The 12,500-nt window shown below is 26.4% G+C and overlaps 1 protein-coding gene across 1 annotated transcript in view; it reads left to right on the top strand.

Annotated features, from left to right (window-relative positions):
* Positions 1–11,569, top strand: part of LOC136080273 (L-rhamnose-binding lectin ELEL-1-like) — a 31,900-nt gene extending 20,331 nt beyond the window's left edge. Inside the window, exons 3-4 of the mRNA XM_065796888.1 lie at positions 11,149–11,427; positions 11,559–11,569. Coding sequence (XP_065652960.1) covers positions 11,149–11,427; positions 11,559–11,569 — 290 coding nt within the window. The remainder of the gene's footprint in view (positions 1–11,148; positions 11,428–11,558) is intronic.
* The last annotated feature ends 931 nt before the right edge of the window (positions 11,570–12,500 follow it).

Below are 12,500 nucleotides of genomic sequence, written 5' to 3'. Positions count from 1 at the left end.
AAGGGTGTTCACAAAAATGTATACACCTAACACATTTAAATATGAACATATTTCAAATTAATGCAACACTTTGCCAATCCTCCTCACTTAACTAAACACTTAACTTTAGACCTCTTTCAATTTCACAGTAAAAGCCAATTATTTCTTATAGTGTTCAGTAAAGTGAAAAATGCATTTAACAAGTTATTTAAACCAGGGGTCAGCAACCTATTAAGACAGAAGAGCCAAAAGTTAAACATTACAAAGTTTTATTTTGATGGGCAAACAAAAAAGATTTATGTAAGTACATGGTCTACATTATATTATTTAAAAGTTTATACCAGGGGTTGGCAACCTGCAGCTCGCAAACCTCCTGTGGTTCTTTCAATGTTGAGGTACTCCTCTTTAGCGTCAAGCACAAATATTATTATAATATTGAAATAAAGATGTTGATAACACTTTAAAAACAGAATTTTTGAAGAGCAACCAATTTCTTCATTTCAAATTTTTTTCAAATCATCTACCAAATCTTTATTTCAGTATTCTATTGATGCATGTGCATGGAGCTATTGAGCCGCATCAACTGCAGGTTGTCCACACCTGGTATTAACATTTAAATAAGTGTAGACCAAGTACTTGCATGAAATTTTTTTAGCTTTCACATCAGACTAAATCTTTGTAAATTGCATCTTTTGGCTATTTGTTTGCATAGCAGACTAACCAAAAACAACTTTGAAAAAATAAAACAAGTAAACATCCTGTGTGTGCTTATTTAGTTCTGCACATGTCGGGTCTTCTTAAAACAGGTTTTTAAAAAGTAGGAAAATAAATAGCTTTAGTATGTAACACAGCACTGCTAACGCTGCCTAATTTTTCTTTTTTTAAGTAACTAAATTTATTGAAGAAGTAAAATTGTTCATATCAACTTGTCTTTACCTTCCCCCTTCCTCTTGTCAACAAATGTCAAAAAAATTCAGACTCCCCTCCCCCCTTTTTGTTGACATAATTTATGGACAGCTCCAAAACAAATCATTTGTTTGGGGGCTCATCCATAAACACGTTACTTTATATTTGTCAATTCTTAACCCTCTCCTTTCTGTCACTAACAATCACATATACCCCTCTCCTAAACTGTGAAAGCTGTTTTTACGTCAAAAATATTTTAAAAGATTAAAATGTGAATACTTTGCAGCATTTTAAAAATTCCACCTTATGAAAATAAAGCAATACGCATAAACGTAAGAAGTGTAAGTAAATACTTTGACAAACCAATGACTTAATTAAGTAAAAATAAAGTTATAATACTAAAATAATTTTTTGAAGTTGCTCTTGGTCTTGGCGGAAAAACTGTTTTTGATTTAATAACTTTCATGAATGCTATAAAAAATCACTTAGGAAAAGTGCCACCAGTTTTAAAATTTTTTTTTGGTAATTGTTTTTAATGAATGAGTTTAATACTTTTGCAATTCTTTTGTTATGTAACTCCAAATCTTAAAAATAGATTTTTATCGTGAATAATAATTCACGATAATAATTGCTCAATAATTTAAATGATGTTACGTAAGTAGAATATGCAGTATCAAAAAAACAAGTTTATTTTCCTTAGCCGCTAAACTCTAATAGATTTTTATAGATTCAATAAATTGGATTACAATTCTCAACATCTTGTTAAAGTTTCTAATTCAAACTGCTTTACTGATTCGCAGAAATCAAACCTGAAAATTGAAGCAATTTTTTTACCTTGTTTTCAATGTAACGGAAGTGTAAGTGGCATTTTCAGCAATAAGTTTGCCCTCTTTTGGCCTGACTCAAAACTTTTCAGCTTATTTTATTCATTAGACTAACAGCTTTCATGAAAAATGGCTTAAAGTTTAATTTAAAGTTTAAATTAGCAAATGTTTGATAAAGTTGTTATGGGTGTGGCATAAGTTAAAAATGGAATTACCCATATTAGATATTATTTTTATGTTTTTATTACCTCATTAATAACTATAATAATAAATTAATAATAAGAAAAATAAAATAATATGAAAAATTAGTTTGGCTTTTTCAGCGCGTTTTTAAAATGTGTAATTTTTAACATATGCAAAAAAATCGTGGTCAAGTTATCAACAATAAAATGTATGCATGGTCATTCAAGGCATGCGACTTCACGCGTCTCCTGAGAAGGCCTGATATAATGTATATATATATATATATATATATAAATATATTTATATATATATATATATATATATATATATATATATATATATATATATATAAATATATATATATATATATATATATATATATTTTATATATATATATATATATATATATATATATATATATATATATATATATATATATATATATATATATATATATATATATATATATATATTTATATATATACCAGCCCACCATTGGCAAGCAATCATGGGCAAAGCCAAATTTTTCTTCCCTTTTTATGTGTGGTCTATACATGGCAGCTGTTTTCAGGCCGGCTTTTTTCAGCGCATTCCTCAACAATTAATAAATGCGCTGAAAAAAGAAACGTTAAGCTAAATTTAAACTAGAAAAAAAAAATCAAAGAAACTAATAAACAAAGAATGCAATTCTTTATGAAAAAGTAAACATATTAGCTTCAAAATATAACTCAAAAAACTTAAAATCGAAGTGAAAATTACTTTTTGTTACTTTTTTAATTGCATTTGAAATAAATTACTTTAAAATGCAAAACGCTTATATAAATTAATTCTAAAGAATTTTTAAAAAATAACCAAATTTTATTTAAATCATTGAAAGTGAAATAAATTTATTGAAAAGAAAAATATATAATATTTTTAAATAGTATAAACATTTTTTTCAAACAGTAGCAAAAATCAAAGTTGTTTAAAAATTAACAAAGTCTTCTTAAAATAGTACTTTTTAATCATTTTATGCTCTGATTAGTAGGTCAAGTTTAAAAAATTCTTTTCAACAATTCTTTGTAAAAAGAGAAACAAAAAAAGTTAAAGTAGTAAAATCATTTCATGGGAAGATTTAAATTAATTTATTCATAATTTAAAGTAACTTAAAAAAGCAATCTGTGAAAATATTTTTAGAAAAATATGGAAATATTTTTAACCATTTTAAAAGTTTAAATTTATCATAAAAAATACATGCCTACTTAAAAAAAATTAAAAATAACATTTAATCTACACAAAATGCGTTTATTCTAAACAATCATTGTAATTAGTTTTTTACTTTGACCAAATAAAAGTTATTCATAGCGTAACCATTTTCTTATTGCATTTTAAAATTGTTAAAACATCAAAACAGCCGTGGTCAAGCTATAAAGAAAAAAAATTACAGGCATGATCAGTTATAGCGTGTGATCCCACGCCATTCTTGTCCAAGACTATATATATATATATATATATATATATATATAAATATATATATATATATATATATATGTATATATATATATATATATATATATATATGTATATATATATATATATATATATATATTTGTGTATATATATATAATATATATATGTTATATATATATATATATATACATATATATATATATTATATACATATATATACACGTATATATATCTTATATATATATATATATATCTTATATATATATATATATATATATATATATATATATATATATATATATATATATATATATATATATATATATATATATATATATGTATATATATATAATATTTATATACTTAAATTAGTGTGTATTCTACAAATAGAGTGCTTAATGTTATTAAAGAACAGAGCAATAGTAAATTAGTAAAAATACATGTTCAATTTTTGTCTTCAACAATTTGTTTCTCCATCAGTTGCTTCATCAAGAAGAATGTCTAAACATCAACAAGTTCATATTATAGAAAAAATATTTCACATGAATTCTTATAATTAATCATGAAATAAATAACTGTAGTAACCAGGAAGTAGCATCAACTACATTAAAATTAAAAGATTAATCATGAAAGTATAATGAAAATTCTCAAGAATTAGAACAATTTTAGAAATAGTTTTTAAAAGTTGCTTATTTTTATGTTTACATTAAAAAATTAAATCAGATTTACTGTTTAGTAAATTTTCTTGTAAATGTCAAGTTTCTTTGTAAAAAAAAAATGTTGCGCCAACCACATACAATCTTTTAAACATAAAGAGACTATGCTTTCTAAATATATTTGACAACTAAAAAAAAAAGTATACTAATTCCAAATTAAACTGGTTTATTCTAAAAACTGCACTTGCCTCTAATACCATTTCCAAAAAATATATACTATGTTTAAATGTTTGGATCAAGAAAATTTACTAAACAAAAAGTCTGAATTTCTAAATGCAGTTATATATATATTTTTTTTTTTACTACTTGCCTGATGATTGTGATAACACATGAAACTCAGAGTTGCAATATTAAATTATATTATAAACATTAGCATTTAGCTAATTCCTGGTAATGCGGGTAACAGTAACATATATACTAAATAGCTCTAGTTTATCTATTGAGCACTCTTTTAAGTTATATTATACATAATAATATAAAGATATTTTAATTATTCATATATATACACTTACGTATATATATATATAAATATATATATATAAATATATATAAATATATATATATATATATATATATTTTTGTGTTTGTGTTTGTGTGTGCATGTGTGGCTAATGGTGGTACTACTGATGAGGAGGCTACTCCTTATTCTTTTCAGCTATTGCTTGTTTTCTCTTGACTATTACTCTAAAACACAAACTTTACAAACAGAGCAGTTGTTTAAAGTAACTAGTTGAGCTCGATACTAATAACAACTTGGTGAGGATTAAACTCTTTATTAATAGTCAATAAATTATTTACTTAATTAAACAAAAATCTTTAATGAATTTAACTTTTTGTTAATTGATTCAAATTGAGGTATTGTAAAATATTAAAATTCACATAAGAAAAAAAAACTCCGTTGAACTTTAAAAAGGAAATCAACTTCTTGTGACCAGAAGATGACTTGTGATCAGAAGAAAAACGTTTTACAATCAAAATATTAAGCAAAAGTTTTACAAAATAAATATTAATATAAAGTACTTTTAGGGTTACTTGATGTTCACGAAGTTTCTGTGACAACTTAACCGATAAGTTTAAAATTATTGATAATATAAAAACCCACAGTGGTTATGCATAATTAGTTATCTATTTTACAAATTCTTACCTGATAGGTAAAAAATCTGTATTAAGATCATCATTTTCATTAAAAATTTTAAACTTTAAATATAGCAAGAAATTATTTAATAAAATAAGTTAAACAATTATCTAAATAAATATGTCTTATTATCTCTCTAAAAATTAGGATTTCAAATAAAAAATCAATTTCAAAAATGACATTGTTTCTACAAAGGAATGTCTGTATATGTTTTCAAGATTTCTTTCAGCAAAAACGTTTTCAAAGGATAGTTGTTTAATGTTCTTGAATCTATTGTTAATAAAAAAAAAACAATTTATACATATGTATACAATCATGCATACATACATACATACATACATACATACATACATACATACATACATACATACATACATACATACATACATACATACATACATACATACATACATACATACATACATACATACATACATGCATACATGCATACATACATACATACATACACACATTCATACATACATACATACATACATTATTTATACATATCTAGATACATGCGTACATATATTGTAGCCAAACAAAGTAAGATAATATTTCTGATATATCTGCTTTGAATTGGTTACAAGCAAGATTAGAAACTCTAAAAGTAATAGGATCATGTAAAGGTATTGAATGTGAACAAATCATGAATAGCTTTATATTTTAAATAATAACAAAATTACTTAATCAAATAATAACTTAAATTAAATAACTTTATATTTTAAATAATGATTTTAAATAATAAACAGTTTATTTTACCATTAAGTTTCTATATCATATTTCACATTGTTGAAAAATTGAAACAAATTTTAGTAAAACCATTTCTTCAGCTAAACAATAAGACATTAAATTTGATCAAAGTTTGCTAAATCTTTAAGCATGATTATCGAAAGTTTAAACAATGAATACAATTATTACAAATAATAATAATGTAAAAACTGCTTTAGGTAGACCTACCTTACAAAAGTTTAACCTAGTTAAAACATACATTCCTAAAGAATCTGTGTCTATTATGATTAAAATAACTATAAATAAAGGAGTAGAAAAGTATTTGTCAGTATTTAATGGGTTAGGAACAATTAAAGGTGATCCTGTACATTTTAAAGTTCTTGAAAATGTTACACTATACATTATTGGAGCACCATGGCAAGTAGCATACCTACTACCAGAACCATTAAAGTTAGAACTTGAATGTATAAAAGAGATGGGTGTTATCAATGGGTAGTTGATCAACCTACTGGCTAGTGTCATCTGATTGCAGTTGTAATAAAACCTAATGGACAGCTTCTTATTTGTTTTGACTTGATACAACTAAATAAAGATACAAAACGCAAACTTTAAGAATATAAAAGTGCAGATTATACATTTGCCTAACTAGGAAATGGGTGTAAATGTATGGCTAAATTAGATGCTTACCCAACATATTTGCGACTCCCTATGGATTCGGAATGTCAGTTAAAGTGTACGTTTACTACAACATTTGGTCATTTTTGCACAATAAGAGGTCCATTTGGGTTAACATCACTTCCAGAAATCTTTAGTAAAAAATATATCATGTGGTTGATGTTTTTAAAGGAGTTTTAAAAAGTATGGATAATTTTTTAATATTGGACAACACAGAAAATAAGTACAATGAAAATCTATTAGAAAAGTGTGTATTTAATCAAAGTGAAATGGAATTTTTAGGAACAAAAATTTCAGCAGAGGGAATGAAACCTCTAAGCAAAAAAGTTGAAGCAATATAAAATTTCCCAAGACCAACAAGTGTTACAGCTTTGAATAGTTTTCTAAATAGTTTGCATAGTTAACAAAATTTAATCTATTACTGGCAAAACTAAAGCTCTGGTTTTGAACTTAAAAGATCTAGCTTTGTGAGTTCTTATAAGTTTAAAATCTGCATGGATGTAGATAGAAAAAAATACTTAAACATTCTATGAGATAAAAAATAACGTCTGTTCACAAAAAATCCGGAATGAAAAATTGTTCTTAATTGAATACAAATTAATCGATTTTTGACAAAAATTTTAACTAAAATGAGTGACTGGACATTGTTAACTATTTTATAACCGAAAGTGGTCCTAAATCAGCGGCTTTTCGAACTTTAGTTTTGACTGAATCCATTAGGTTGAAAAAGTAGTCTGGATCAAACTCTTTCAACTTTAATCGAATTCTATTCTTAAGGTGGTCAAGATTTTTCGCAGTAAATCCATTTCCATAAACTTTTGCTTTTAAATGTGCCCAAAAATTTTCAATTGGCCTTAACTGCGGTACATTTGGGGGGTTATCTTTAGCGTTGACAAAGTTAATACCTAAAGTGTTGTAAGTTTCTAATGTGTGTTTTGTATAATGTCATCTTGCTCCGTCAGGCCAAAATAAAATTTTCATGTTTTGATGCTTGGAATTTATAAATGGAAGAAGTCTTTTTGTAATACATTCTTTAGAATAAGTTTTTGCATTCAGTGCACAGTTTTTTACAGCAAAATAAGGCGATGAATGACCAAAACGACTGATTGCAATCCAAACGAGAACTTTCTTGTCAAACTTTTTTTTGAAGTTGAATTTAATGTTAGGATCAGTTTGAGAACTATCCTTTGTATAGTAGCCAGAGTTTTGTGAACAATTTGCACCATTTACACAGAAATAAGATTCATTGTCCATGATGATTTCAAACTCATTTGATGGCTCGAAAAAAGTTTTTGAAAGTTTTAATAAGTTTTTCTTTTGTTTAATTTCTTGCTTTTCTGTTGTTTTTGGTGCATTTTTTCTTTTGGTATATTTTAGTCCATGCATACTTAATAATCTATTTACGTATGAAACACTTATCTTATATTTTAGTGCCAATTTTCTTTGCGAAATCCCGATTCTCTCTTCTGCTCTTGCAATCATGGACTCTCTCTTTTCTGATGTAATTTTAAAAGGTTTTCTGCCGCAACCGATTTTTCTATTCGTTGGCAAATTAATTTCAGACCTTTTAATTATGTCATAAATTGTAGATTTAGCGATTCCCATTTTCTTAAAATGATCCACTGTAAATTTCTTTCCACTGTTTATGTTTTGTTTATAAAAATTTCCAATCACATTTCTAACATCGTTCTCTTTTAGATGCTCCATGTTTATTTGAATTAATTATTTAAACTCAATTTTGCCACAAAATGAAACTGTTGTTGTTGACCAATTAAATTTAAAAATTTCGAATCGAAAATTCGAAATTTAGAACAATTTGTGTACATTTGAAATCAGTCAGGATTTTTTGTGAACAGACGTTAGATAGACAAATCCACCAATTTTGGACACATTTGGACAAAATCAGTAAAAGTGAGAACAGATGGAAGTTATTAAATGGACTTAGTGTTGTTTACCAGAACCACAATGGGTTATACAAACCAATTGATTATACATCTAGATTTCTGACAATAACAGAAAAAAACATTATTTAATTGACAAGGATATGGTAGTTGTAACATGGGGATCCACGTGTATGTCGAAGTACTTGTATGAGTTACCAAGTTCAAGAGACAGATCACAAACCTCTAATTACCATATTAAATTATTGTTCACTTATTGATATATTTCTATGAATTCAACGATCAAAAAAAAAATTATTAAGATTTTCATTTACTGCAGAGCATGTTGTTGGCAAGTCAATTATTGATGCTGATACAATGTCTTGTGCACCTGTATCTTAAACTAAAAATGATGACGAAATTGCAGAAAATAGTCTGAACGTATACATTAATTCAATAATTAAAAGAGTGCTGGCTACAGTGAGTTAATTAGAAGAAATTAGGCAGAAAACTGAGAAAAATTAACTTTTACAACAATTGCAAGAAAGCATAGTTTCTGGATGGCCGAATTCTGAAAAATATTGTTTAGCAAATCACCAGTCTTACCAAAATTTTAAATCTTAAATTGTTTAAGTTGATGGACTCTTGATACATCAAAACCAAATAATAATTCCCGTTAGTATGCAAAAAGAAATATTTTTGAAAGTGCGCAAAGGTAACTTCCAAATGGAAAAATGCAAATGTTGTGCATGTTGGGCTGTTTTCTTGTCAGGTTTAAACAACCAAATTGAACAGTTAATCCAAAAGCACAAACCATGTATAAGGTATCTTCCATCAAAGCTAAAAGAATCTTTGTTAGCTTATTGCGTTCCATAGCAACCATGGCAAAAAGGTTGAAACTGGTTTATTTCAGTGGGCTTATAAAAACTATTTAATTATTGTTGATAGTTATAGCTTGTTACCGGAGGTTTTTCTGCCTTCAAATACCAATTTGGTAAATGCATAAATGCAACACAAGCATGCAAATAATCATTTTCTAGAAATATTGTCCCGTAGAAGTTAGTTTCAGATCATGGTACTCAATATACTTCAAAGTTGTTCCATCAGTTTTTTAAACAGTGGCAACTTAAGCAAATAGCAAATAGTCTGCACTACCCTCGGTTTAGCTGAAGCCACTATGAAATCAGTAAAACTTATAATAAAAGTATGTCAAACTAAGAAATTTTCAAAGGTGATCTAATATTGCACAATACTCTAATGTTGCTCTCCAGCAGAACTACATGGATGACAACTAAGAGATAGTTTACTTAAATTCAAAATTAAAATAAGGAACCTTGTAAATGTCTAGAGATCTAGAGATATCGTTAAAGAAAGAATTCAATAAAGAGACTTATTAAAGAGCCATGATAAAAATATTCATACTTTTACCATACCTTTTCAAGCACAAATATGTGGCAATTTAAGAAGAAATAATTTGCAAATGGTGTCTTAGAAGTAAAATAATAAAGTGCATATTAGTAAGTGCCCCTACATTCTATAACAATAGGATAACTCTTTAATTAAAAAAAGTAAAATTTAAAAAATCGCAATCATAAATTATTTGAAATTTTAAAAATCAGGTTAACAAATGTGGACCTAAGAACGGAGATATGACTTTAGATGATGGTCAATATGTAAAATCGCATATCAAGGCGCCATATTTTTTATAATTAAGTAACACTAATGTAGCCCATTTAAATAGGCGAACTTTAAAGAAGCCATTAAAAAGTGACTTAACTGCTTGGTTGTAAATAAATATAATTACTAGTTTGTAATTGAAGCAATATATATATAATTCATATATATATATATATATATATATATATATATATATATATATATATATATATATATATATATATATATATGAATGCATGTTTAAATTGAATTTAGCCTTGCAAGTACTGTAACATCAATTATGTTACAGTATGCTGCTGCAAAGGAGTCCAGTTACATCGACTAAAGGTTTTGGTATGGGGCAGCAATATTTTCTTTTAGTATTTTTTTTTTTTTTTTTTGAAAATTCCTTTAAGCTATAAAATAGAAAAAACAAGTAACAATTTGTTATCAATAATCCCTATAGTAGATTACATGTTTAAAGATCCATGTTTAAAGAAACATGTTTAAAGAACTGCAAGAACTTGTGAAGTTTTTAAAAACAAAAATCTTGTTATAAAATTATAGAAAATAAATAAAGATGGTCACTTTAATATTTTTCACAAACAAACTTTGTTTGTTGTTTTAGTCTATGTTTTTTTGTATATTAAAAAAAGATTGTCAGATAATATTTTTTCACTGAACTTTCAATTTGAACTTTCAAAGAATTGCAAGAATTTGTGAAGTTTTTATAAACAAAACTATTGTTATGAAATTCTAGGAAATAAGTATTGTCACTGTAATATTTTTCATAAAATAAGCTTTGTTTAATGTTTTCATCCATGTTTTTTTGTGTATTAAAAAAAGATTGTCAGATAATATTTTTTTACAAGCAAACTTTTTTAATGTTTTATTTAATGTTTTTTTTGTGTATTAAAAATGTAAGCATGTGTATTCAAAAACAGGTGTAACCTCATTACTGTCAAAAATGCAAAAATACTTTTAATTTTTTACATGTTTTTATTTCATTTCAGTTGTAATATGTGAAGGGACTTCAAGTATTATAACATGTCCTGATAAATCATTGATACAAATACAAAGTGCTTTTTATGGTCGTTTTAACAATAAGTTATGCCCAACCATTGCAACAGAAATGAATCTATGTAAATCAGCAAATGTTACAGATTTTATTCAAAAATTGTGCTACAAAAATAACAGCTGTTTTATTGTTTCAAATAATAATGTATTTGGATATGATCCATGTCGAAAAACCTTCAAGTACACAATAGTTAATTATGATTGTTTTTTAGAGAGTAAGTAAAACTGAATTGCATATAAAAATAAAATTTAGCTGGATTACAATTTATTTGTTTAGGTTTAGTTATTTTGAAAATTAGTAGTTTAATTTTTTAATTTTACAAATATAAATAATTTTTTTTTAAAGCTGATATGTAGTTAGTTAGTGATAAAACTGCATGAATCTTATCCACAAGCTGAGACATAACAACGTTCAGCTATAGAGTCCATTACTTTTTTTTTTTTTTAAATCAATATTTTCTCATTATTTGTAAACCATTCATCAAGACTTGCTTTAAACTTGTTTAAGCTCTTGGCCTCTACAACAATATCCGGAAGTTTGTTCCAAATTTTGCACACTCTGTTTTAGAAAAAATGTATTCTTGAGCTAACCGATGCACGAAAGTCATTTATTTTGCGAGGGGTGAAACACTGCATCTTGATTTTATATTTATGACCTCTAGTTGAGGAACATGGGACATCTAATTCAACATTTGACTTAAGGACTGGTTTGACATTAAGATCGACATGCTCTAAATGATTTAATATCTTGTATAAGTGAATCAAGTCTCTTCATTTCTTCTAAAATTTAAAGTTGTTAAACCCATTCTAATTAGCCGCTTTTTATATTAAAGCATTCGATTTGATTAAGTTATTTTTGTGGCCCTGTGTTGAACTCGTTCAAACATTGAAATTTCAGCTAGATTTGGCGGACTCCATGCTGGAGCCGCAAATTGAAGATGAGGTCGAGCATAGGTTGTATACGAAATTTTCCACATATTACCATCTCTACTTTCAAAGGCATTTTATAACAAACCTAATATTTTTTTAACTTTATTAACACATACTTGTGTTTGATGTTTCCATTTCCTATTTGGTTGTACAAAAATACCTATATCTCTCTCTATTACACTGTTTGAGAGGCCATAATTTATTCCATTTACATTTAATGTGTATGGATTAGCAATACCTCGAAGAACATTTTGATTGCCAAATCTCATCACCTTATGTTTTTTGCAATTAAGTTCCATACGCCAATTGTTGCACCATTTCACAATGTTGTCAAGGTCAGTTTGTATTTCTGAGTGTT

This window comes from Hydra vulgaris, chromosome 05, assembly GCF_038396675.1.
Source record: "Hydra vulgaris chromosome 05, alternate assembly HydraT2T_AEP".
Classification (NCBI taxonomy): Eukaryota; Metazoa; Cnidaria; class Hydrozoa; order Anthoathecata; family Hydridae; genus Hydra; species Hydra vulgaris.
The sequence above is the reverse complement of the archived record's forward strand: the minus strand, read 5'-3'. Positions and strand labels throughout refer to the sequence as shown.